Source organism: Penicillium brevicompactum (assembly GCF_028827555.1).
Source record: "Penicillium brevicompactum strain IBT 35665 chromosome Unknown utg000001l_segment0_segment0, whole genome shotgun sequence".
NCBI classification, from domain to species: domain Eukaryota; kingdom Fungi; phylum Ascomycota; class Eurotiomycetes; order Eurotiales; family Aspergillaceae; genus Penicillium; species Penicillium brevicompactum.
The window spans coordinates 2,637,617-2,663,974 of NW_026623203.1; the positions used below are offsets into that span (position 1 = coordinate 2,637,617).

General features: G+C 50.9%; 6 protein-coding genes across 6 annotated transcripts; 1 reads left to right on the forward strand and 5 right to left on the reverse strand.

The window, feature by feature from the left end:
* Positions 1-655: 655 nt before the first annotated feature.
* On the reverse strand, positions 656-1,861 carry N7506_000778 (mitochondrial 37S ribosomal protein uS7m; the record flags this gene model as incomplete). The annotated part of the gene is made up of 3 exons (XM_056950074.1): positions 656-1,075; positions 1,125-1,472; positions 1,541-1,861. 3 exons carry the CDS (start codon positions 1,859-1,861, stop codon positions 656-658), a joined length of 1,089 nt encoding a protein of 362 aa, XP_056815989.1.
* A 3,833-nt stretch (positions 1,862-5,694) lies between these two features.
* On the reverse strand, positions 5,695-14,185 carry N7506_000779 (guanine nucleotide exchange factor DCK1; the record flags this gene model as incomplete). The annotated part of the gene is made up of 3 exons (XM_056950075.1): positions 5,695-6,624; positions 6,659-7,151; positions 7,836-14,185. The coding sequence occupies 3 exons, from the start codon at positions 14,183-14,185 to the stop codon at positions 5,695-5,697; spliced, it is 7,773 nt and encodes a 2,590-aa protein (XP_056815990.1).
* A 953-nt stretch (positions 14,186-15,138) lies between these two features.
* On the reverse strand, positions 15,139-19,858 carry N7506_000780 (GTP-Rho binding exocyst subunit SEC3; the record flags this gene model as incomplete). The annotated part of the gene is made up of 4 exons (XM_056950076.1): positions 15,139-17,172; positions 17,226-18,908; positions 18,932-19,488; positions 19,681-19,858. 4 exons carry the CDS (start codon positions 19,856-19,858, stop codon positions 15,139-15,141), a joined length of 4,452 nt encoding a protein of 1,483 aa, XP_056815991.1.
* A 732-nt stretch (positions 19,859-20,590) lies between these two features.
* Positions 20,591-21,851, forward strand: N7506_000781 (nucleolar and coiled-body phosphoprotein 1 family protein; the record flags this gene model as incomplete). Its single annotated transcript, XM_056950077.1, has 2 exons — positions 20,591-20,629; positions 20,688-21,851. 2 exons carry the CDS (start codon positions 20,591-20,593, stop codon positions 21,849-21,851), a joined length of 1,203 nt encoding a protein of 400 aa, XP_056815992.1.
* A 689-nt stretch (positions 21,852-22,540) lies between these two features.
* On the reverse strand, positions 22,541-24,346 carry N7506_000782 (uncharacterized protein; the record flags this gene model as incomplete). Its single annotated transcript, XM_056950078.1, has 1 exon — positions 22,541-24,346. One exon carries the CDS (start codon positions 24,344-24,346, stop codon positions 22,541-22,543), a length of 1,806 nt encoding a protein of 601 aa, XP_056815993.1.
* A 672-nt stretch (positions 24,347-25,018) lies between these two features.
* N7506_000783 (uncharacterized protein) lies at positions 25,019-25,425 on the reverse strand (the record flags this gene model as incomplete). The annotated part of the gene is made up of 2 exons (XM_056950079.1): positions 25,019-25,121; positions 25,178-25,425. The coding sequence occupies 2 exons, from the start codon at positions 25,423-25,425 to the stop codon at positions 25,019-25,021; spliced, it is 351 nt and encodes a 116-aa protein (XP_056815994.1).
* Between the last annotated feature and the right edge of the window lie 933 nt (positions 25,426-26,358).

Genomic DNA, 26,358 nt, shown 5'->3' on the forward strand with positions numbered 1-26,358 from the left:
GGCTTAGGTGGCCCCCAATAAGACATGGGGTAATCAACTACAGTGTCGTGCCATAAGTCTTTACCCACTGGCCATTTCCCCACCAAAACTGGCCAACTTCAACCCCTCTTATCTTCTTAAAATTGTATGACAACATATTTTTTAATTATTTTTAAATAGAAGATAATTGGTGAATAATTATATTTTAAATAAAAAGTATGTTATGAATTCCTTTAAATAAAGAGTTGTGATTTTTTAAACCCAAGGGAAATGACCTGGATAGTGAGTTAACTATGGGCGCCCATATATATAATCAACATTTCGACCAATCTCGATTTTTCAACCAGCCACCAATCAACAACCATGCATATTAGATCATTCAGAAAAAAGGATTCTGTTTATCTATTAGTTATATTCTATTGAGTACTTTAATATAGCTTATTACCTGGGAGGTTACAAAAAATACAGTGCTCCAAAATGGTCATTTTTGGTGTAAAAAGGTCAGTGGGTAAGGACTTTTGGCACACTATGGTATATAGGGGTCCAGACACGTGAAACAGCACCCAAGACTTAAGGATATCAATTTAAGTCAAATCTATTAGATCGGACTAACTAATGTACATATGCAGAAAAGTGCTCATAAAACAAACCCTCAAACCCCATGAACAATTATGTCTTAGCGACGAACGGTAACACCCAAGTTGGCACGACCAGAGATACCAATCTTGTGCTGCTGGTCTCGCTTATCCCAGACACTACTACGGCCCTCAGCAACCGCCACCACCTCAGCAGCAACACGGTTCGCAAAGACAGGGTCACGGCGCTTGGCAGATCCATCGATGATCCACTTGATCGCGGCACGACGGCGTTGACGCAGGTTCAGTGGGTGAGGGATCTGCACGGCAGCACCACCACCAACGATACCCTTCTGCTGACGAATTCGGAAGAGAGGGGCGACGGAGTCGACAACGACAGTGAGGTAGCGGACAGGGTCGAGGGGCATTTGACCGGCTGGGGGAGCCTCAAGCAGACGGCGCTTGGGGTTGATCTGGGGAGGCGAAGATGTGCGGAGGTGGTCCAGGATTGTGCTCATGTTCTGAAATTGATTAGAACGCCCAATGCATCAGGATCAATAGAATCCTTACCTTCTGGGCCTTGGTCAGCTTTCCGTCCTCCATCAGGAGCTTAGTGAACTGGTCCTGCAGGGTATCGTAGCGGTTTCGGTAGTTCAAAGTCTTGAGATCCTGGGGAACGATAGGCTGATCGAACTTCAAGCCGGGGTTCTCCACGGCTTGCGACTGCACCTGCTCGATCATGCTGGCAAGAGCGGCGGCAGCCTCCGGGCTGGGACCTCCGCTGCCCGGCACAAGTCCGTCAACTTCGGGCATGCGGCTCCGAGCTGAAGTCGAGAAGGAGCGTGTGCCTGACTTCTTCAACTCGTCCTGCATGACCTTGGGCATATGCTTCATGGCCTTCTTGTCGCGGCTGAGAATCTGTTCCGACATCATTAACATTCGTTCGAGGTATTTCTCCAAAACCAAGCCTCGCGCTCAATTCTCACCTCCTCAACCGGTGTACCCTGGTCCATCTCCGGGGTGGATGGAACGCCATCGCACCACTTTTCCTTATCAATAATCCGAGAGATCTCGTTCGCTTCCTCGCTCACGTCGGGCAATTGGTCAACAGTTGGGAAGGCCTGCTCATCAGGCTGGGGTTCGACTTTCTTCGAGCCATCGCGGGAAGAATTCCATCGGCACTGGATAGGTTGGACGGCGCGGAAACGGGCAGGGCTGGCGATGCTGCGGGAGGGGAGGGCGGGAGTGGTGGATTGGCGCAGAGCGGATGTGGCCCTGGCCGTAAAGAGGTTGAGACGAGGTGTCATTGTGGCGATGTGTGTGTATTGGCCGCAATGTAACTATCGGCGTCGGACTGTCGATTAGAGAGGTTTGAGCAAAATTCCGGGATGCTGAGTCAGCGCCAAGCTTTGAGGTCATGGGCTTCGAAGGTTCAAGCTAAGCAGGATTGTCCATCTGCAGATGAATCATCGTGCATCATCTGTGCACAAATCAAGGTGGCAATGGCCCCAGATTCTGTGATTGGGCTGGCCTTGCGCTCTAGGTCAAATGCTTGGTACTCGCTATCTCGAGTCCTCTATTGCATGAAGTATGAAGTGGTTTGAAGTGTCATATTATGAAGCCAAATACTATCTCAATGCTAAGTGTATCAAAAGCAGATAATTAATAAGAGAGGGAAAATACCCAACTGAGTTCATAGCACAATTTCATTTAATGTCTCATATCCTGATTGCCTGAAGCCCTTGGGGGTTTCAACCCAAGTGTCCCAAGCACTCATATCCGACCAAGTGATCAATTCTTGCGCACTTGTTTTCACACTCCCTCGTCTTGTACAGGATGGCTGTTTTCAAGCAGACTGTTTGTATGGAGCCTTATCCAAAACTCCGACCAGAATCCAAACCTACGCATAACTGACCGTACAAGCTAACTATGCGATGAATCTTGACTCTCTGCCTCCGAGTCATTATGTTCAACGGGTTTGCTGTTTGCAAAGTAGTGCATTCTCGGTATTGCAAGATTCGTCATCTGGCCTATCAACCGCTTTACGCTTGTGACCGTCGTGCTCATCGTCCATTATGTCGTGTGGCTCGAGTTTGCTGTATGTGATGGGAAACTCGCTCCATCTACTCCGTAAGACATTGTTACACACCTGCACACTGTAACATCGAGCGCAGACAACAACTAACGCCAGTTAACAATTCCGGATTATCATGCTGCAAATTGTGGATTCATACTTGGTAGGTATGAGAGGTAAATTTAACGGATAGCACGACTGTATATATTTGCAAACCTTGGAATGGATCCAGTCTTGCTTTGCAACCTTGGAACCTTGGAAGCCCTGGAGGTCACCGATTCATGAGCGCAACATAAACAGCGTAGGACACATTTTGGAACAGACTGCCCCAGTGAAAGAACCTTGGAAATTGCAAGGTTGATGCATACACCCACCTCGGAAATCCTTGCATGATCAAAGGACCATTGTATGATTGGATGACAGTCACATCCATGAATGTAGGTTTTGTTTCGACTGAGAACTGTCAACCACACTATTTCGAGGTTGAGATACTCGTTTCCACCTGCTAGGCCGCCTTCTACCACTTCTTGGTGTCCCCTTTCCTTTTCTAGACGAGACGGGTACAAGCAGGACCCACATCGAGGGCTCTTTTTGGGCTCCACTTGGTTGATGGTCTGATCAAACTTCAAATGTAGACCTATTTTTGTTGGTATGTCGAATGAAAAGATATTTGTTTTTCAATTTCAGTTTCCGTATAGCCTCAGTCCACCCGCTGCTAGGAGACACCGAGAGGCCACATATTTGACATCATTTCGATTCCATGAACACCAGTATCATACCCGCAATCAGCCATATGCACAAAGACCTCTTTTGTCCAGAGAAACTTGTCCAAACACCTAGTGTCACTGTATACCATCGCAAGCTGCTTGGCGGCAAAAAACCCGCCAAAATTAATACCCCTCGCCTTCCGGCCATCTTGGCTACAATATGGAAGACTTCGGGCGACTTTGTCGGCCTCGGCTATTGAGATTTGCTGTTCTCTGTGTATCTGTTCAGCCTCCGAGGTGGGCTTCCGACTTTGATGTGAGACGACAAGATATTGGGCCCGATGGGCCAAAGGGCGGAGCAACATTGATGCTATCCAGAAAAAGATATGTAACCTAGCATTGTCAAGCGAGGTAAATCGGTAAGCCGGGCCAAACAAATCGTCAGTCGGAGGTAGCCTCGATTTCAATTCATCTGGAAAATTTCATCTTTTAGACTTTTGTTCAAACATAGCTGAAAATCCACTGTCAAAGGAGAGGCATATTTACCTGGGCCGTATAGAGATGGACCACCGCCAATTCTATCCTCCCATCGGGAATACCATGCCATGTGCCTTTCCATTTGTGCAATGCAACCTAAAAGCAAATTCCGACAGGCTTCGCCCTCAGACACACAGATGGAGCGACTCGCTTTAGATAGAAGAGAGATATGCGCGAGGATTTGTATCAGTTCATGCAGGGGGTCACTTGGCGCGGGCTGAGAGATATATGCGTAGTCCTCTTCTGTCATCTCCATGTTGGTAACAAGAAACTAAAAAAATGGTCAGTCCATGAAAAACACCTGGAACCAGCCAAAAGGGTAAAGAATGTACAAGTTTTCCTTTTTGGTGCTGCTGATAGATAACAGCTGTGAGAGGATTTGCGAGCAACTGGGGTCGGTACCGTTTCATGATAGAATTTGATCCCCAAACATGAAGACGAAAGGCTTTAAGACTTTGGGGGGAATGTATAGACTTGTCGAATGTCAGGAACATACGGCATTCGAACGTGTAGACACATACCTCTATTTCTTGGAAGATCATGGAACTGTATGCAAGGTCCGCACTGCAAGATTCTCGGGTTAGAAGACGCGACATGTGACTCATGGCGCTATTGTATAGCTGTAAACCATGGTGAAGCATCGTGTCATTGCTGTCAATTTTCCCCAAATAGACACACGACACTGCAGATATTGCCTGCTCAAGCATCAAAGTCTTTGTAGGCAATGCTGCAATCTTCATGAATAAAGATTCAAAGTGATCCACTGGGTGGAAACCTTTGTTCCTTTTATTGGAATTGAGAGGAAAATGCGCATGGGAGAAAGACGAGTTGATCTGATCTCGAAACGCCGGGCGAAATGAAACAGTTTGAACTGGATCGACAAAGAAACCTTGTTGTCGAATTGTCACAGTTTGAGATTGGCTTGATTCTTCCTTGAGTAATCGCCAGTCTCTAGTACGCTTATCGGGGAGTTGCGTGTACCCGGCGCATTTTCTTTTCGTTGATGTGCACTGGTGGCATTCTGGGTAGGCCTCATCGCATTTCTTGTGGCGGGCTCTGGGTTTGTTAAATTTTGTGGAGACTATAGATAGAAGCTATTTTGGTTTGATTCTTGGTCAAGAATCATTTGAACTCACTTGCACGTAATGCACCCCGAGCGTGTATTGGAATGGGGGGCACGCTTCTTCCGTTTTTCCATGGCTTGTAAGATGGAAAATTCGTCTAGCAAAGCAATAAGGCGGAGCGGCTTACGGCTCAGGGCCCATCTGAGGCTCAGTGAAATAAACGGCTTGGCCGCTGCAGAACAAGGAGATGTTCACGAGGCCAATGCGCACTAACCATATATGGTTAGTGCAATCCGTGAAGAACCCCAGAAAGGGACAGCTTAGTAAGCTTTACGCACGGACTGTGAGCCTCTGCCCAAGCGGCAACAGCTAAGATAGGAAGGCCCCACCCGGCAAAGGAAACCTGCCAGACTGACCTACACTGTAGTGTGGCACGTGTGGAGAATACATGTGGGGAATCGATCGAGTTTAGGTGTGACGATGTAATGAGAGCAAATAAGATCTGACAGGAAAAGAGAGGTAGGCTTTGTCAGAAGTGTAACAATCCATCTCAGCCCTGGAGCGCTAAGGAGGGGTGTAGACTTATTCACAATGTCAAGTCCATATGGTTGATTTGGCAGGTAATAAGTTAGAAACACAAGAAATTTTTGAATATAAACACGCCCAGAAAGATACAAAGGAGAGCAGTAGAGATCACTGGACAAAAGCTCGGATCGAGAGCAGCCTATTTCGAATCAAAATACAAATCCAATCCCGATCTAGCTGACCACGTTGTCAGGATAGACGTAGAAGGCCAAGGCAAGAATAATGTACAAGCCGAGACACATGCCTCCCTCCAAGTAGTTGGACTTTCCATCCTGGATGAGCAGGGTAACCACCAAGCCAGAGATGAAGAATGCAACCGTCTCAAAGGTCTGGAAGTGCAGCGTCATCGGGATATTGATGATCCAGCCCAAGATGACCAAGAAGGGAGTCACGAACAGGGCAATCTGCAAGCTGCTACCAATAGCAACACCAATTGCCAGATCCATCTTGTCCTTGTACGCGACCACCACGGCAGTCACATGCTCTGCCGCGTTACCCACGATGGGAATCAGCACCAGACCGATGAAGGTCTTGCTCATGCCGGTCTTCTCTACGATGCTGTCAATGCTGCCGACCAGGTAGTCGGCGCAGATGGAGACAAGGACGGTCACGACAATCAGTGCAACTGTCGCAGCCCAGGGGCTGAGGATGCGCTCTTCCTCTTCTTCCTCTTCCTCCTCCGCAGCACCTGTCTCGGCATCGCTGCCATTCGTCTCTTCGAAGAGGTCGGAGTGAGATCGGAGCTGGAAGTAGAGGTACATGACGTAGATCAAGAGGAGGATGATGGAGGTACCGTGAGACAGAATGAGGATGTTGTGCTGGGCATCGTGGTCCGGGTCGGTTTTTTCCTCACCGGGCTTGGCAGTGCTGTGTTGGGAAATGGCGGCGTAGAGGGTCGCAGGGATGATCAGGGAGGCAGACGCAACAGCCATGAGCGAGGACATGGTTGAAGCGACGGTGCTGTTGAACGACTGTTCGCGGAACCGTAGTCCTCCGACGAAGAAGCAGCAGCCCAGCACAAGCAGAATGTTGGACAGGATACTGCCCAGCATACTAGCTTGCACCACGCGTACCTGGTTATCCTTCAAGGCAATAATGCTGACCTGTAAACAAACCAATTAGCAAATCATGACCCACTGCATAGCCGTAGCCATCGACATCGACATCAAATTCGAACTCGAACTCGACATCGAATGACACAAAGAGCAAACTCACAATCAATTCAACAGCATTTCCAAAAGTGGCATTCATCAAGCCTCCCAGGGCCTGACCCATCGTAGCCGCCAACTCCTCCGTAGCAAAGCTCAGCAAGGAAGCAAGCGGAATAATAGCAAAGAAGTTCAAGGTAAACACAGCCGTGGAATCCCAACCGAGGGCACCTGCCACGATACCCAGTGGCACACACACCAGAAGCAAGTTAACATAGTCCCGAACCAGGGTCTTCCAGGTCAAATGCACGACATGTGCAGGCCACTGGACCCAAATCCGGTTATCCTTCGCATGATGATGATGAGCACCATGGTCCAGATGCTCATGAGGCGCAAGACCGGAGAATGAGCCACGAAGCAGGCCAGTGCGCTCGTTGTCTACAGAGCCATTGCGAGGCATTGTCGAAGTGCGGGACCCGAAGCTGAAGCTTCGAAATTGGGAGCGGAAGTTGGGGTTTGCTTGGGATGGTTAGGATGACGACCCAGGGAGAAGTTCAAGTCATATGGACTTACACATTGCTCAAAGGGAAAGAAAAAAGTCAAAATGGAGAGAGCGGGGGGTGTTTCAAGCCACTACGTAACGATGGTCGTTTCCACGGATTCAAGGTTGGCTCAGCCTCGGACAGCAGAAGTTGGGAGCTGCTTGGGTTTGATGATCACACTTGGCTCCACTAGCTGGGCCAGATGGGCGTTGTTGGTTGGTTGATGTGGAGGCCAAGACCCTGCACTGCCACAACTTCATTTCCATGCACGGACCCGTTTGACATGCCTGCCACTCTTTTGACTCGCCCATACGAGCATTTAGTATCAACTACTATACTCCTTGTACACACTAACTAAGTGTACAAGTGTACTAAAGAAATACACTAGCACTTTATAACCGATGCCAATACGCTAGTTCTAACCTCGCATACTAGATACATTAAACAGTCTTAATATTCGTGCAATTAAAACAATTATAACACATGGTATCTAATTCATAAACAAAAAAATGTGATAAAGAAACACGGTCAAGGATCGACGAAAATAGGGAATAAAGGGAATAAAGGGCGAAGGAACGAAAAAAAGAAAAGGGAAAGGAACAGGAAAAGAAAAAGAAGAATTACTCCTCCGGCAGGGATTTGATATCCATCCGGCTATTCTTCCTCCCAACCCCCTTGCCCTTGAGCAAACTGAAACGACGGAACACTGAATCCCGCATACCGCCGTTGGAATTACTATGATTACTGACCGGGGAGACCGGTGACAATGGCGCCGTACCATTGGTCGTCGTCATCGTAACCGGATTGCTGTCGCGCGTAGCGGGTCGGGAGTAATCACGCGTCGGCGGGAGCGTCGACCAGCCCCCGCTAGCACTCGGAGGCACGCGATCACCCGTGCTAGGGTGACGATGCTGCGAGCCTGCGCGACTGCGGCTGTCGTGCGACGGGTCTCGGGAGGGATTGCGGATCTTCAGATTGAGAGAGGTTTGGGATTCCTGGGCGACGGAGGGCGAGGAGCCGTGCTTGTAGCTCTTGTCGCCGAAGAAGCTGCGGCGCTTTTCGCTGCGTCCGCCGCGGGAGTGGCTGGTGGTACGGCTGTGGATGGTGGCCGTCTCGTCGTCGATTTCTTCGCCGGGGGTTTGGGTCTTGTCGGGCTGGATGGTGAAGATGGAATTGGAGCCGCCGTGGCGTTTGAAGGGGTTGATGATGCTGATGCGGTGGCTAACGGACTGTCGCTCGGAACGCTTGCGAGTGTGGGCGTTGCGGCGAGTCGCTTCTTGTTCAGGGCTGACGGTGCGTTGAATGGGGAGTCGGCGGTTGTCGCCGATGGGTGATTGTCGGGCGGTTTGCGTTGGTGTTGGTGATGAGTACTCGGCGGGGGTGGGGGCGATGGAGCCCAACTCTGGTTCGAAAACGTCCTCGAACCGGCGTAGAAGTTCGGCTTGGGTGGCTTGGTGGGCGGGACGCTGGTAGAGAGATAAAGCGTGCTTAATGGCCAAGGCGTGGTCAACGAGTGCAACAGAGAGCGCGGTCTCCATTGGGTCCACGGGCTCGGCCTCTGTTTCTTCAAGTTCCTCACCCTCTTCGTCCACTTCTTCCAGTCGCTTGTTCCGTGCCTCTTCCGCATCGGAAAGGAACACACGGTACAAAGCCACACAATTAGAAGACGGAGATCTGTGCTCAAGTAGCTGCTCAAGCGCCTCCGTCAAGTTCGACAAACTGGAGTCCTCGCCCGAAGCAGCACGACGCTCGAGAAGTTGAAGCTCCTGAGTCTTGCGCCAAGTCCGCTCAATAGCTGTCTGCAGAGGTGACAAAGCAAGCTCTTGAACAGCGACGATCTCGCTGCGACGGAGGATGTTGGGGAACGCCTCCGAGACCGTGAAGACAAACTTCTCAACGAACTGCTCACGAACATCCGAGCTGCCTGTGTGTCGTCGCGAAGTAGAAGAGAACCGAGAGGGATCCGACATCAACAGATGCTCACGGGCAGAATATGGCACCTTGGACCGCTGGTAGACAGGGTGTGTCACATCACGGTAAGCACTGACGGCACTGATGTGCAGGTACTGGCCTTCGTAATCGGAGGTGTCACTCGAGGATATAACTTGCGCCATGGGATGTTCGCGCTGCATGCGATCAACGAATGCAGCCATGCGCTCGGTGGGCGAGGCCTCAAAGATGAATTCCTTATCACGCAGACTGACAGGGAAGCCGAGACCCTTGTAGATGACGCGGAAGTATCGCGGGAATTGTTTGCCGCCCTTGGCAATGGAATCGTAGATGCGGGCCATTGAGCTCTGGGCTCGGGAGAGCTTTGCAAAGTCCATGGTCGTGTGCTCATAGTGTGCCGCGAGTTCCTTGTAGCAGACCAATGCCGGGGCCCAGGCCATGGCGTTCTCAAAGTGTTGAATGACAAGGAAGTATAATGCCTCTCTGCGCTCAAACGCGCTCTGAGTAGGGAACGTGGGCGTGAGCAGCTCTGGCTGGATCTTGTTGAGATCCCATTCATAGAGGTCGGCATGGAATTGGAGAGCAAGACCAGCTTCGGTGAAGTTGCCTGCCGCAGCCTGGGCTTCGGCAAGTTCGTGGACATAGCGAATGAAGATATCCTCCCGGCCCATGTCTTTCATATACTCCATCAATTTTAGGGCATTCAAACTCTGAATCGAGACTCCGTTCTGCGAGGCGACCAGCAAGTCCAGGAGTTCGTCGACGGTGCCAACGAGACTCTTCACAGCATTGCACAAAAGATCATCGGCTATAGTTTCGCCCTCGAAGAGATCAAGCAGCTCGGCAATAAATATCTTCTGGCTGACGCTCTCGTTCATCTGCTTTGACTTGAAGAGAGTGTCTAGACTGGAGATAATCTCCGTCTCGATGATGGAAATATCCTGGTTCAGATCCCATTCACTCAGAATCATCGTCTGCAGAATCCGAACAGCAACGTGCCGCAAGCCCTCATGGACACTGAGACACAGGCCAAGGATAGGAGGAACCAGACCAGGAACATACTGGACCTGGTATCCACCCAGTCTCTTCAGATCGAATCGCTCTCTCTCCTCATCAGTAGTCTCCCAGCCAATAGCCTCCCAAGTAGACTGCAACAAATCAGCGCCTTGCTCACGGACATCGCCCGCGATTTTCCAGACCGCTCGGCGCTTCTGCTCGGGGAAAGTCTCCAATGCAAGCACATCGCTGGAGATCACCTTGAGTAAGGTGGTGAAGAACGACTCCCAAAGCTTGGTGTCGAAAGTATCTGCATCGTCTGGTGCCGGGAGCAATTTATCAATCAACAAAACAGCAATGTGTTCGAGACTCTTGATGGTCGCGCGGTGGTTATAAACATGCATACTGAACCAAGACTCGGGGTAAGCCTCACAGTCCAGAATGGAGTTATGAGCCTCGAAAGTTTGCCCGATGAAGGTTGCAAGCTCAAGCTCCTTCAATGAGGGGAGCTTAGGAGAGACAATCTTAGAAATAGCAGCCATAAGAGCAGAAAGCTCCACCAAGGACTCATCAAATCGCTGAGCGGTCTTTGCAGTCTTCATCTGGAATGGGAATGCCTTGCTGAAAAGCAAAGACAGGTATTCGGTCTCGTCGACTCCCTCGGCAGAAACAGCACAGTACGAAGCGACGATGCTGGGCATGAATCCATAGAGTAGCGGATCAGGCTGGCTGAGCAGCTGAGCCACAATGGAGTTGCACAAGCGCACTTGGTCACGGTATAGATCCGAGACCGTGTGAGTCGAGCCCCAGTATGGAGCCAGCCAGCTGATACAGCTGTTGATGAGTGTTTTTCGTTCTTCGCCTGAGGCGAAAAGCTCAAATTGGGTATAATTTTGAATCAGAACCAGTTTATAAAGAATCAGCATGCCTGTTACGTCTTTGCATGAATCCATGAAGCTCAGTGCAATCATAATCATTTCGTCTCGGCTCATGAGCTTGGATAGTTCGGGCAGCCATGTGTGAATGTGCTGAACGACCAGTGTCTTGCTGCCCACCAGAGCTGGTGAATTGTTCTTCATCAAAGTCTCCAGAGACTTGAAGATGGTGTGCATGTCCCTGTTAAAGGTAGATTGCACATTGGTGATGCCGATGCCTTCTTCCTTGGCCTTTTGCTGTTCACGGGCTTTGATGATAAACTTCAGCAGATGGCGTCCCACCTTGAAAGCGGCACGTAGGCTGCGGGATTGCTGGCCATCTGTCGCTCCATTCAAAAGGCGTAGGTAGCTTCTGATCAGGCACGGTGTCACAAAGGGGAAGTTGAACTGGTTATCGGCGTAGCTGTCGACCAATGGGCCGAGGTTGAAGCGCCGGTCATGCACAATACCCAGCACAGTAATCAGATTGTTGAAGATCAAGTTTTCATATTCTTCGTTACCGGCATTTTCAACCAGGATTCCGAACAATGCATCAAATACGCCGCGCAGCTGTTTGACGATCTCGATCTCGGGAACAAAGAGCAAACGTTTCAGAGTATCGAGAACCTCATCCACAGGTCGTTCACGCCAGTTCATAAGACTAAGAATAACCTGGTCTTGGGAGTACTCAGTGCTGCAAAGATGAGTTTCCAGCTGCAGAGTAGCCAGAGGACCAGTCAAAGCTTCATCCTTGGCAGATTCGTTCTTGCCAAGTGAGCTCCACGGAAGGTTCAAGTAAGCACCCTTTCCATCATTAATACTGGAGGTCTGCTTATCATATGCATGCAACAAGAGAGAATGTCTTCCGTCTTTGATGAATGCCTGATGTTCCCACAAAGGCATCCAGGCAAGCGCAAAGGGGAAATCTGGCGCATCCGCAACACTCATAACCACATGGGAACCAGGAATCTGTTCTGTGGGAATCTTCAGGCGAATAGTCTGGTTCCAAGGGGAGCCTCGCTGGGCGATCGTAGTGCGCCAGGCCGTGTTCGACGTGTTAGCCGAAGAAGGGAAAACACAACGATCTATCCGCGCTCCTTGGGCGTCGCGCACCTCGAGAGTCAGCTGGAGATTATTGAGACCCGAGGTGACCTGCAGAGGAAGTTGGCCGGCGTGTGGGTGAGACAGTAGAGCATCCGCAGGGAACACGGCTTGTGAGAGTGTCACGTATATGTCTGACCTCGGGCGAGTAGGCGCCTTTGAGAACCCAATGCGCTGTGTCTGGATAACATCATGCAAGATAGTGGGGTTTTCACGGATGAGGGCATCAGGGTCACTACTGACAAAGGGACGGAGAGTCAGGTGAAGGCGCGCGGCAGGATCAGCGCGCACATAGCGGCCTGTCGGACTCGGAAGAAGGGTGCGAATCAACTTATCAAAGCCTTCAGTCAGACCCTCACCGTCTTCTCCCTCCCGGCGGGGTGACCAGATGTTTATCACCTGCTCCCCGTCTCGCTCCTGTCGGAGGATCTGTGATATCTCCAAAATCCCCACACCAACGGTGCGGATCGCGGACAACTCCTTTGTTGGGGCGGGTGGAGGTGCAGCTGGCTCTTTGAACTCTGATGTGCTGCTCGAAGCTCGTGGCATACCTTGACCATTCGGTCTAGCTGGGTGATCCAAGCTGGGTCCACGTTGTTTGGGGGTCCACATCATGCTCCGTCGCGTTTTCAAGCTTCCCTTGGAAGAGGGTTGAATGCCTCCGTTTGTCACAGGCTTGACGGGAGTCGGACTCTCTCGTGAGATGGATGGTCTTGACACGGGCGTAGTATCAGGTGCAGGGCGTGTCTCTGGAGCACGAACCCAGATGACCAGATAAAGCTGTCGCCCATTTGCAGTTCCATCGCCGATGTCCGTTGCGGCAAGTTCAGTAAACAGTGTTTTTAACTTGCTGCTTTGACTCATATTAATGAATTTGTCGGGAGATGGAATGTCCAGGCTGAATGTCTCGGACAGAGGTCCAAGCACACCGGCATCAGTTTGCGAAAACAGCTGGATCGAGATAGTGGTGGGGCCCGGAGAATTCCCTGATACGGCGTTGATCTCCAGGAGCAAGTGGTGGAGGGCCGTAGCATCAGATGCCGTGACAGGGCTAGACTCAAGCATGCTCATCTCCGACTGAAGCTTTGCCAATTGAATTCCAGAGTCATCACCTGTGAGTAGACGACCCCGCTGCTCTGGATCTCGAACAATCACATTTCCACTGAGCATCTTGTTTGCCTTGACGAGCTTCCAAACAGTCTCGTTCCGCAATGCCTCCTTCTCCTTCCCGGTAAGAACGTTGTGTAATAATTGTCGTCTCGCGAAGTCCAGCTCCTGCACCATGGTCGACATGTTCTCCAACACATCGTACTTCCGGTCTAGAAGCAATTCATGCAAATTCGTCGAGTGCCATTCTCGCAAACACGATGCGATTTCATCGACCAGCGGTTCAGTCAGGGAAGTGGGTGTTTCGTCACCGATTTTGAGCATTGGCACGGGAGCAGCAGGCTTCGGCGCATCAGGGTCGCGGGGAGCAATCGACACCGGCGTATGAGGAATTGAGCCGGTGCGCCATGTCTGTACAGAGCGCGGACTTGAGAGAGCCTGGTCATCGGTCTTGTGAATCACAATCTGTGAAGGCTTGCCCTTTTTCGCAAAGACGGCGTCCGACACTTCACCCTGAAAATCACCTGACAGGGCGAAGCTGTTTCGCGCAAGGAACTCCTCGTCGGCGCCCGACAGGGTGAGCCGATCGAGGCTCGTCCGATCACCGTTCAGCAGTGCTTTATATCCGTCGCCGTCACCCAGCACCTCCCGAATCTCGACGCAGTTCCGCGGGAAGATACCCGAGAACACGCGAGCTTCGAGGGTCTGTCCTTTGTTGCTGGACAGACCCGCCAACAGCGAGGGCGGGGCGACGAGATATCCGCGACACCATTCCCCGTCGGTGCCGCCTTGTTCAATTATGTACAGCTCATCGCCGAGCTCCAATGGTAGGTCTGCGGGGGAGGAGGGATTGAAGGGGTATATAGCGACAGCGAATGCGATGCGAGGCAGCGGCCGCCAGGGCATGGTGTTCCCCGCTCGAATGATATTGAAAAAGAAAGGCTACCGGGCGCTGATCGGTTCGAGGAATGTTCGGTTCGAAGGCGACATGCAGCCCGGAAGGAAGGAGTGGAATGGGAGGATTGTGGCCCCGGGAGAAAAGCGACGGTAACGATCTAGCAAGGTATTAGAGAAGGTGAAAAAAGACAAAAAGGACAAGACCTGGTGATGGCCGTCCAGCAATGGCCTATCGGAAAATAGAGGGCGAGTGTCGCAGCACACGAAACCTCAAAGGGTCCGAACTGTGAGATCCGTGCCCCCCTTGAGTGACTGTGGAGCCCTATGGGCAGTAAGATAGACACACTCACCGTGAATAGTTAGAAGCAACACAGAGAAGAAGAGAATAGAATAAAAAAAAAGGGTAAGAGAGAGAGAGAGTATGATCTCAAAAGGGGAATTGAGAATCGAGAATCGAGAATAAGATTAAAAAAGCGAAATCGAAGATCACCCCCCACACCGACAGGCTAACTCTCTACCACGTCCCGTAGTAGTACGAAGTACAACACAGAGTACGGAGTAGACAGTACTTTACTCCGTACTTGGGTACTCTCTACTGTACGTTTCAGACAGCTACCTTGCTTCATATGCATCACCATCGCAGCTGATACCCGGTTTAGCGTACTTATTTTTAAGATTGCAACGCGCGTTTGTACAGAAACGGTTACAATTGTCAAACAAAAAAGAAAGAAAAGAAAGAAAATTAGAGTAACAGAACAAAGTGACCATTCATTCCAATTCGTCAGACTTCAGAGACAAGGCAAACGAGAAGTAAAAGAGCAAAGTGATAGATCCAAATTAAAGACAAGCACAGACCCGAAACCCCCTGAAACCGAACCAGTGGAGTTGCGCCGTACGCCAATAGGATCCCTCGCCTGACTTGGGTATACTCCGTACAGAATTGCTTCTACTCCCTCACCACCTCATTTCCGGAACATGCTAAGGGTATCTTCCTTGCGCCAGTCCAGATCCAACTGTCCTTCGTAGACCGTATCAATAATGTGTTTCGTCCGATCGTACGTCTGCTCGTAACGATTCTCACACTCCCGCAAAACCTTGAGAACCAGACTGCGACTAAGACCTGGATCGTCTGCGTCACCGAAATGTTTCTCCACGCGCTTCTTGAGCATTTCAATTCCACGACGGACTTCCTTGTTGTCGTACGAGGAGAAGACCTTTTTCGCCACGACCCGGGAATGGCTAGCCCGGGCCGCCACATCGGGCGGAGTGCCGCCCGCCGCAAGGAGGTTCTCGACGCTCTGGACGAAATCGATCAATTTGCCCAGCGGTCGGTGGATCACCGAGTCCTGATAGAGCTTCATGTGTTCTTGGAAGTCCTGGTGAGCACGGTCGACCCAGCGCTCCAGGGCAGGGATGTTATGCACGTCCACTTCTTCAATGTAGTGGTTCATGTTCTCGATGAGGAGGATGTGGTAGTTGAGAATCTCCTTGTCCTCCGGGTCGCCGGCGCCGGCAGCGACAGCCGGCGGTTGACCCGGTGCTTCCTTGGCGATAAACTTGAGGGACTCCCACATGGCACGGTTGATGCGGTCGTACGCGTCATTAACACTGATGCGGATGTCACAGAAAGAGCCCGAGGGGGAAGCGAGCATACTTTCCACGGCGTTGGAGAAGTTAGGGAACACTCGCATGAAGGAGATGACGCCCTTTCGCTTGTTGATTTTGACCTTGGTGTCTTCGATGCCACGGATCTGCTCGTCCACAAAGCGGTTGAACAAACCCATGAGGCGGGAGTGGATCTTTTGCAGGGAATGAAGGATGAACTCTTGATTGGTGTCATCAAAGTCGGCCATCGAAGTCTCAAGGGCGTGGAGGATTCCAATGCCTTGCAAAGGGTCGGCGGCCATGGCCCAGTCCACCATGCTTTGCATGTCATTGGGCCAGAACGAATAGATCTCATCCATAATCTGTTCAACTCTCTTTGCCATGCTGCGATCGGGATCGTGGGGCTGGTTATCAGAGAAGTCGGGGCAGTTACGGTTTTCGGGGATGGCCGAGGCGACGAGATCAGTGAACTCAGCACTAGCCAGAGAATTGAGATGGAAATATTGAATGACGAAGTTTTGCTCCTGGGCCATCATCTTCAATGTCTCCCGCAACGTGCCAGAGAAAGCCTCGGATGGCTCGACTCGTCCTTGCTTCTTCTCTCCGCCTGAAGCAAGCCGAAGTCCGGCCGCAGCCCGGACGGTCTTGCCTCGTCGTACGGTGAGCTTCCGAGCGGCCATGGTAAGACCTTCGGCCTCTTTCTCCTTCTCTTGATGGGTGAAGAGGAGTTCCTGCTCATCTCCAGTTGGTTTGCGGGCGGTTTTCTTCCAAGCGGCATTGTTGTCCCGGAAGTCAGCCTGGTATGAAGGTTTGGACTGCTGTTCGTAAAGTCCGACAAGGCTGTGCCACTCGGCCATACTGACTTCCTTGGCGAAAAGCATGATGGCATTGTACCGCCAAACCTCTTGACGGAAATGTCCTCGCGCAGCAGTATCTAACTTCATCTGGTCCTTCGCACCGCTGGCTGCAGCATCCGCGCGTTTCTGCTCCGCCATTTTGAAAGCGAGAGCCATGAATTGCTTCAGTCGGTTGAGGAACAAGATTGCAGTTGAGCGATATTCTTCCTTCTTTTGCTTGATCGCGCGCATCTGGCCAATTTCGGTATCAGCGTATACACCGACACTTGCATCGACTTGGCGTTTTTTGTTCTGTCCAATGTCAGAGTCAATCATGAGCATGGCCTTGTACAGCGTCGAAAGGGCGCTCTCGGTGTCCCTGAGTCCGTCAGGGTTGCTCAAAGATGCCTCCTTGAGGGGACCAAGTTCGGAAGTAGAGATCGATAGCGTCTTCAGCAGATTCTGCAGTTCGTTTTGGAGTAGCTTCTGGTTTGCCGTTTGAACTTGCAGACCCTGGCCCTGAGCTTCAATGTAGGCGACATCTTCATGAAGAGTCTGTTTGTGATGGTTAGCAAGTTTGAATGAAAGAATTCCCAGTCGAATCTTACGTTCAACTCATGAGAGTATAGGGTTAATAGACCATCCAGCTCATCGCACTCCTCAATTGTTCGATCAATCAAGCTCGCGAGTTGTTCGACCTTTCCTTCTTGCTGTTCGAGGTTTCCAAGCCAGCTGGTTGCTTCGACACGGCCGATTTCACGGCGAACATCTGCTTCAAGATCTTCGATTTTCTGTTCATCTGCCAATCTTCCATTCCATCCCAAATCAGTAAGAATGTCGTCGAAATCAATCCCACGCCCATCGAGGACACGAGGATCAATGCCGAGGGCTTGGCAGTATTTCATTGTATGATCTTCACGGTGTCTCCGCCGCCGTCCTTGAGCCGCTGGGGAAGGTGTCCTAGAGCGATCTTCAACCTTGACGACAACATCTGTGAGATTCTCCTGTGAGATTTCGGGAGTTTCCATAGGTGCCACGTTCTTGTCCTCAAGGGCTGGCTCGGTGATTTCGACGGTGGGTGTTTCCGGCCCTGAAGGTGGGATAGGTATGGCCGCAGGCGGGGGTGCTGGCGAAGGTGCGACTGTTGGAGTCGGTAGTTGGAGATCTTGATCAGACTTTGTGGCGACAGGACTTTGTGGGGGATCCGTCGCTGATCGAGTCAGAGAAGGCGCAGGCACGACGCCGGTGATGCCATCGGGCCCAAGGTCATCGGCCTGTTGCTTTTTGGCGGCTTGCAGCAGTCGTTCACCGGCTCCACCGGCCCGAGGCTTGAATGCGCCAGCAGCAGTGGCAGCCTTTTTCCATGCGCCTGCAATGTCTTTCCCAGCCTTCTTCTTGACCATAGGCCCAAGTCCAGGACGATGAGGCTCAAACTCACCCGCTTCCTCAACTTGCGCCGGAGGAGCCTGTGATGGGGGCTCAGGTGGAGAGGAGACGTCCACGGAAGGAGTCTCACGAGTTTCTGTAGTGGGAGTCGCATCGCGAGATTGCGCAAAGTCTTCTGCTGGCATATTAGCAGCGAACATGGCAGCAGGCTCTGCTTCCAATCCCTCGATACCCGGTGAAGAACTTGGCTCTCGGGGATGTGCTGGACCTCCAGCGGACAGGCTGTCGGGCATGCTTCTTTCCTGGGGCAGAGGCGGTGGAGTGAAGCCAGATGCTTTTTCAACAGCGTCACGCTGGACCGATTTGGGGCCATAGCTAGGCGCTGTACGTGGGCTTGTTTCCCTAATATCACTGTTGGATGAGCCAGCTGTGGTTGGGCGGAGCCCATCGGTGCTGCGCATGTAGTCTGGCCCTCTGTTTGGACCTGGTTGGGGGATAAGAACCGGGGGTTTAGGGCCACGGTCTTGACTGCGAGAAGATCCTGGCCGAAGGCCATCTGGAACACCGCCAGAGCTAGTGTCTAGGGTTGTAGAAATAGCAAGAGGTTGATCTTTGCTCCTTGAATCTGGTAGGGAGGTAGGTGTTTTTGTGTTCGCAGCAATACGTTCAGGTGCGCGCGGGGGAGGTTGCTCCGGTGGACCAGAGGATAGCGAGGCGGGGGTTGGTGGTTTGTGAAGGTCGAAAGGAGAGGGAGCCGGTTTGCCATGCCCGGTAGATGGTCGCGAGCCAGTAGAAGGCCGGGACGTCTGATCACGGCTGCGAGCCCGTGCACTGGGATCATCAGAGGGCTTTCTCTTGATTTCCGGAGGGGCATCGCGACTTATTTCACGGCCTCGATAAGACGGCTGGAGTGATGGGGGCATTCCACTGTCTGCCCCCCCGGAGGCATTGGGCCCGGTCCTCTGGGCGGAGGGCCGCTCGGGTGTCCTGGGGGTCCTGAAGGCCCCGGGGGCCTGCCCTGTGGTTGCCCGTGCCTTGCCAGCATTTGTCGCTCTGCATCATCGAATCCGATCAGAGTGGGCATATTCCCATTGGTGTATTTCCTATAGATCTTGACCATGCTGCCGATGAAGTATTCCTTCTCTTTAGCAGTCCTCGCAAGCCAGTAGTATGGTTTTCCAATCGTAACGGTGAAACCACAAGTGCCAGCCCATTCCTTCTGCTGTTGTTCGCCCTGTGTTCTCGGCACGAAAGAGGCATATGATTGAACTGCCGATAGATCTTCGAGCATCCAGGTCTTGCCAATGGAGAAGGTGCCCTCGGAATTCTCTCGAGCCTTGTGCACACGGACTCGGCCCGACTTCCGCACAGATATCATGATTATTCGAGGTTTCTTGCCGTCCTGGGGCCCATTCGGAGGGAAAGGGCTGGATGGATTATTTCCATCTTCAGTGATCCGGACGTGGGTAATGTAGGACTCGAGTACTAGAATGAGCAAGATTTATCGATGAGTACGGCTTTCACAAAAGTTTCCGGACAAGTTGAAGATGTTCATGCAGCGCATTCAAATGCGATATAACCATGGCGCGCAGTGCGTCACTGCACAAAGTATGGCCAAATGCGCCGTAACTGAACATGGGGCGGAGGGTCATGGAATCTGGCTGCCTATATACTTACATTGCCCCTCTTCGTCCTTTTTCGTGAAGCAGCTTTTGATGATGCGCGCCTTCTCGTCCTCAAAAGCGGCCCCTTTTGAATTGGTGCTGGGGCTGGTGGTTGCGTCGGATTGCGGACCAGGGCCGCGATTTGGCGGAGGCCCCAGCGGAGGCCCGCGGGGACGGTCTCTACCATTCATCATGGCGTAACTTAGAACTCAGAGCTCAATTGTGGGTTGTTTGAAGATCAAGGGTACATGATCGAGAGGGTCGGAGGGTCGGGATCGGCCACGCCACGACGCACGACGCGCCGAAGGAATTGAGATCCACGGCCCAATACAGGGATTGAGTTGGTGAATACTGACAGACCAAGCCAGACCAGAAGGAGAGCTTAGTCGGCGACGATGCACAATATCGATGGCGGAGCTGTGTTTGGGGTTGCGGGTGGTAAGGCGGAGAGCTTGGAAGGCGGAGGGAGCATTGAATTGATCCGGCTTAGATTGACTCTACGTAGCACGCAGTAGCAAGTATGTAGAAGTGTATCCAATACATTTAAATTCTCACACCTTCTCAGAATGTATATTTATTCTTCATTTCCCTATCGGTCTCAGCTGGGAATATATTTGCTTAGCTTCACTTCGTCTATGCCTGCGTGTTCACTGCCCAACGAAAGGCACCTCACTGCATAATCCAATCACCGTTGAGATAGTCCTCACCGCTCTCACTTTTGCCCACGTGAGCGATTGTCTCGGCCTTAAGCACGGCGAACCAATCACCGCGACATAATGACCTCACCGCCTCCTATATGCCTTTTTTTTTTTTTTTTTTTTTTGTTCTGTTCCTGGCAGATTGTTGGCCTTAGATCCCATCCGTTCTTCCATTTGACAATTTCTGATTTCGGTCTGACCTGACAAAGATTGTCTAACAACACCATGGCCAAAGTTTCATCTAAGAAGACTTCGGTCAAGAAGGCATGTCGCGACGCTCAGTAGACTCAATCTCCAAAAGCACCGAACTGACAATCATTAGACTGAGCCCGTCACGAACACCAAGTCGTTCCCTCCCCAGCTGATCGCCTCAGTTGCCGCTTTTTTGTCTGAAAACTTCCCCGAGACCAGCGCCGCGTTCACCAAGGAAGCCAAACCTACCAAGAGCGATGCAAAGAACGCGCCCTCTCTGCAGGGCCTTTTCCCGGCCGCGGAGAAGGACTCTAGCGTGAAGAAGGCTGCTAGCTCCTCCTCCAGCTCCTCCAGCTCCAGCAGCAGCTCCGACAGCGACAGCGACAGCGACAGCGACAGCGACAGCGACAGCGATTCCGATGTCGAGATGGGCGATGCTGCTAGCTCATCCTCATCCTCGTCTTCTTCCAGCTCCGACAGTGATGCCGACGACGAAGATGATGACAAGTCCCCTGCGGCCCCTGCACCCGTCAAGAAAACCACTGGTGTCAAGCGCAAGGCTGAGTCCAGCAGCGAATCCAGCAGCTCATCTTCCGACTCGTCCTCTGAATCGGAAGACGACAGCCCCAAGGCTAAGAAGGCCAAGGTCACCAAGGAGACCACCAAGGAGACCACCAAGGAGACCATCAAAAAGCCCACCAAGGAGGATTCTTCCTCTTCGTCCTCGTCCGACTCTTCGTCGTCTTCCGAGTCTTCTAGCTCCGACTCTGGATCTTCCTCCGACTCCTCGTCTGACTCTTCTTCTGACTCTTCCTCCGACTCCTCATCCGACTCCTCTGATTCATCCTCCGAGTCCGAGTCCGAGAAGACTGCCAAGAAGACCCTGAAGACGGCCAAGAAGACCCCTCTTCCCCAGTCTGACTCGAGTGACTCCGAGTCTACATCAACCAGCAACACTCTCGCTGCCTCCCCAGACATCAAGCCCGTCACCAAGGTCGTAAAGGTTGAGGAGACCACTTCCTCCAGCGCCAGCCCTGCCCCTGGCAACCCTGCCGCAAAGAAGAAGCACACCGGAGCTCGTCCTACCCCTCTGGCTTTGCTCAGCGAATTGCCCCACGACCACCCCTCTAACGACTATATGTCTTACGCCTACGCTGACCGCGCCTGGAAGGACCTGTCCGTGACTCGCGGCAAGGGCTTCACCAAGGAGAAGAACAAGAAGAAGCGCGGTTCTTACCGCGGCGGTCCCATTGATATCGGTCCCGCCAAGACCTCGTTCAAGTTCGAGGACTAAGCAACAACCCTTGCTTCTGCGACAATTACTTACAGCATCGCTTGTTTATAATACCGATACGTTTCCGACGGTTCACGAACTTGTCACCAGTCTAAACAAGATACACAACCTGGGGCTTGCTATTGGACTCAGTTGAACAATGTCTGACAGGCATCTTGCCACTAACTTGCTGCATTGCTTATTGAACCACTGAGGCTCGCCTCAATTGATGATGAAGATTGGAGTCGGTCTCATATCATGCTTATATCTTCCACCATACTTTTTCCCCGATCACTCAGCACGGCGCACACGGAGCTATCAACAAGGCACAAGGCTTTGCCCTTGGGATATGGTAGCATTTCTTCACATTGCTTATTAGCTAAAACAATCAAAAGTTTGGGGTACATCAATACTTTACACATACCTTCCATGTATAGTCGGGCATCGATTCACATTTTGTACGGAGTAGACTTCAGAGGGTTCCGACCTTGGAACGTTGTTCGTGGCGGAACTACCCGTGGATCTAGCCTGATCATCATGGAACGCCCAAGTTTTGTTCCAAGGTTCTACTGAAACCGTTGACAGCCTCCAGGGCTCAGAAACCGGATCCCATAAAGATCGGTAGACACTGATTAGATGACTTTTCTAATTTCTTGTCCAGTCTAAAAATTCACTATGGTCCTATATGCCCTAGCTCAAGCCATCCCAGATCAATGCACGAGCTCATCCTGCCGTCTCCAAGCACCAGGCTCCTCCAAATGCTCCCACCTGCGGTCCCAACCCGTTCCAGACTCGAGCCCCGCGTCCGCAGGACCAGTTTTCCAAAACTCTCGTTGACGCCTGAGCACAGATGTGGTAGATAGATCATCTTCATCGGGACGTTCATACCCAGCAAGATTCAGTGTCGAAGTATTGAAGTCCGCCGAGAATTCCTGGCCCGTGTTGACGCGTAGGTCAAGATTTTGCTCAAACCACTCTTTTCGTGGACCGGTTAAATCGTCCGTTGACGCAAGGTCTAGACGGACGACGCCGTCTACTATACCTGCGTAGACGGTTGGCGAGGAGGGGGAAGGTGTGGACATAGTGTAGATTGGGCCACGGTATGCTTCCCATTGTCTGCGATTTGGGGGTTGTCCGAATGGAGGGGGAGGTTGATTTGATAGGAACAAGGAGAAGCCATTTCGAGGAGCTATTCTATTTGTTGTTTTGGCTGTCTGGTCTTTGAGCTCTGGATTGTGCGGACGAGATTTCGGGGTTTGAGCATCGAGGTAATTGTATGTATTGCACATGCGTAAATCGAAGATTTTGACGATAGCTTCACCACCTGCCCCAGCTAAAAAGTGGTTGTGTCCGAAGGCATGCAGGCTGTAGATGGGGTTGAGATCTGAGACGTCCTTGTAGGCGACCTCGGAAGGCTTTGGGGATCGGAGGTCATGCAATCGTACAGTGTAATCATCCCAGGCTGTTAGGAAGACTTCACCGGGAGAGCCTGAAAGGACGTGCTTGTTGAGAGGCTCGATGCAGCTGATGTTGACTTTGGATTTGAGGCTCGTTGAATCGGTGTCCAGAGCATCGGCGGCGATTGTTCGGTAGGGAGACACGCCGTCTGGTGTCAATTTGGAGATTGAGAGAGTATCGTGCACCTCCCCAGTACAGACTGCTACCAACGAAGACGAAAGCAGCTTTGAGTATTTGTTGCGTGAGACACCTTCCGGTCTGTACCGGGCAAAAGGCTCAATGTCTGCACTTTCAGTCGCAGTGTCGTAGAGTGCGATAGAGCCGTTTTCAAAATGAGCTGCCAGCGTACGATCAGTGTCATTGCTGATCTCTGTTTTATCAAGTCTGAGCCCGTGAGTCAAAAACCTTCTTTGATACTCATATGTCTCTTTTGAGGGACTGATGGCGATTTGTGCGATATCGCCACGAACACGACCAAAGATCAGATGCTCTGTGTCATGTTGTTGGTATTGCTCCTCTGACGACAAGAGATGCACGGAACAAATATCATCATAGCTACTTATATGATCGATATCATTGAATTGTATCCATTTCTCGTGGGGCTGAGTGCCAGTCTGCTTGATCCTCATCACCAGCTGGTTGGCAGCGCCCCAAGCAAGAACTTCTTTCCTATCGGCCCAGCTCTGTCCATTCCAAATCTCATAGGAATCAATTGCAGGCCTGTATCCCAAAGTTGGGTTATCTCGACGAGTCACTTCGTGAGAGCCGATCTTTGTGGCTGATTCGGGGGGCACCACAAAACGCCCGATAATGGCATTTTTGTCTAAAGCCCGGGAACGGGATGACAAGGCTTGCGCTGCATCTTTCCAGTAGGAATTTGTTGGAATTGAAGGAAATCTGGTTTGCACAAAGGCTTGGAAAATGCGAGAATTTTCAGCGGTGACAACCTGATGAAGCTGATGACAAGTCTGGGCGAGACTTGCCAGTGCCTGAGCAGTTGGAAGGTGTATGGCAATGTGGTAGATGATCTCTGATGGAAGATCACAAAGCCCAGGCATCTTAAAATTCGGGCGAGTGATCGATCAGGTGTATATTTCCTGGCTTTTATAATATCATCGTGTTTTGTGTTGAATTCTCTCTGTGGCATTCATGCCTCATACGCCACGATGGATGCCGCCCCGGTGGAGCTACCTCTTGGCGTTGATGCCTAAGGAAATTGGCCCATGGTGGGGCCCACTGGGCTATCGCCGAGCCTCTCTCTTAGAACATTCAATTCATCCAGGTATACTTTTTGCTACCGGGAAGTTCATATCAACCCTGCAATTCTTTCCATAACAAAAATACATTACTTAGGTATGTTATGTACCATAGAGTGAAGACGATTGTTCAGAGAGAGAATCTATCAAGGAGAACAAGACTTTCACTAACCACGCGTGACGCACATTTAGGGAGTACATACCTACGCTTCCTAGTAATCCAAAACTTACATATCATGATTATCTACAGCGCGGTATTGTCATCCAAGTGAAGAATGTCATAGTACCACGTAAACTCCCGAGGCTTTTGTGATTATCCTACTCAACATATCCACTTGTGCAGTCAATTAAACATTTGGCCGTCAAATTGAATGATCATTTCGGCAACACTGAAAAACATTTGGCTAAGTTAATAGTCCCTCATTTGTGGATTCACACAATCTCGACTATGATAGAATCCTTTCGTACCAGAAACTAGAAGAAAACAAGCCGTAGCTCAATCTTCTCTACGACCTGTTCACCTCCCTTATTCCACATAGATAATGTCATCTTATCCCCTGAAACATTGCCCTTAAACCTGCAAAAGAGAATTGAGTCAACGTCCAATTCCTCTAAGATGATCGTAATCCTTACCAATAGTAAGTACTAGCTTTCTCATTAGAGAAAAGCTCAATATCTTTCTCCATGGGACCGGTGTGAGAAACCTGCCCAACGGTGCCGTGTTTATCGAAATTTGATTTTTCTCGCCCACTACTATCTTTAGACCATTGAAGAATGACAGACACCCTGTCGCCATTCAAAATGTTGTCTCGGAAGACGACAGTCATGAGCTCGTCGGCGGCATAGGGAGAGTAGTTGATTTTTCCAACGTAGATGAGCATTTTTTCGGTGTTTCAAACAGGAATTTATAAATGTGATTATTGGAAATGATTGAAAATCTGTGCTGTTCATTTCATCTGGGTATGAGGCAGTTCTTATAGACATATTAGTATGCAAGTTAGAGCAGAGGAGATGAGTATTTAGCCAATGATGTAAGTTCCATACCTCCATGTTGAATAACCTCCAAGGCTTCACACTGCTTGGAGTCGACTTTTGTGTAGCTCTTTCCCGAAACTTCCGGTATATGTATCTATCAATTGTGTCGCACTCCAAGATTATTTTCTGGGCATCTCCCGGAAGCTTACAAGGCTATCCTCGGGAGTCTCCGAATCTAGCCCCGCCAGTGATGCCTCTTTTCTAATGGTCCATAACATTGATATGAGGTTGATCATATGACGACTCACTGTCTCGCCCAGTTCAGCCGAACAACGTACATCCATCCATCTGGATGTAAATGACGTAATCATGCATGAACTCCAGAAATGAAGATATGGAGGGCTTCTGGCTGTGTTGAATGACGATAGCCAAAGGAAAGTATCTGAGAACATCCTGCTAGTTATTGAATTTAACCCGAAGAATACAAATAGAATCCCGAAGTCGGAATGAGAACCATTGACAAAAGCTGCAGGTGCCCTTATCTTTTTATCAATTTCGCGGGGAAGTTCCAAGGTTGGACGGCGAAATGGCCGAATGGCCGAAAGCTTTACCTTATCAAATACTTTCCTAAGCGGACTTTTTTTCCAAGCGGGGGTTGCATTTGGTTTGACGCCTTGAACGAATCAGAGTGAGTGGAAACCCCTTGAAATGGGCACTGTAGGCTAATCCTGCAATAAGGGACCGCGCTCGGCACCACCTGTAATACACGGATGGGCACTGGCCCGCCTAAGAACTAGTGGCCGCCGCCGGCAATCTTCATATCTTCGGCAGATTCCAAC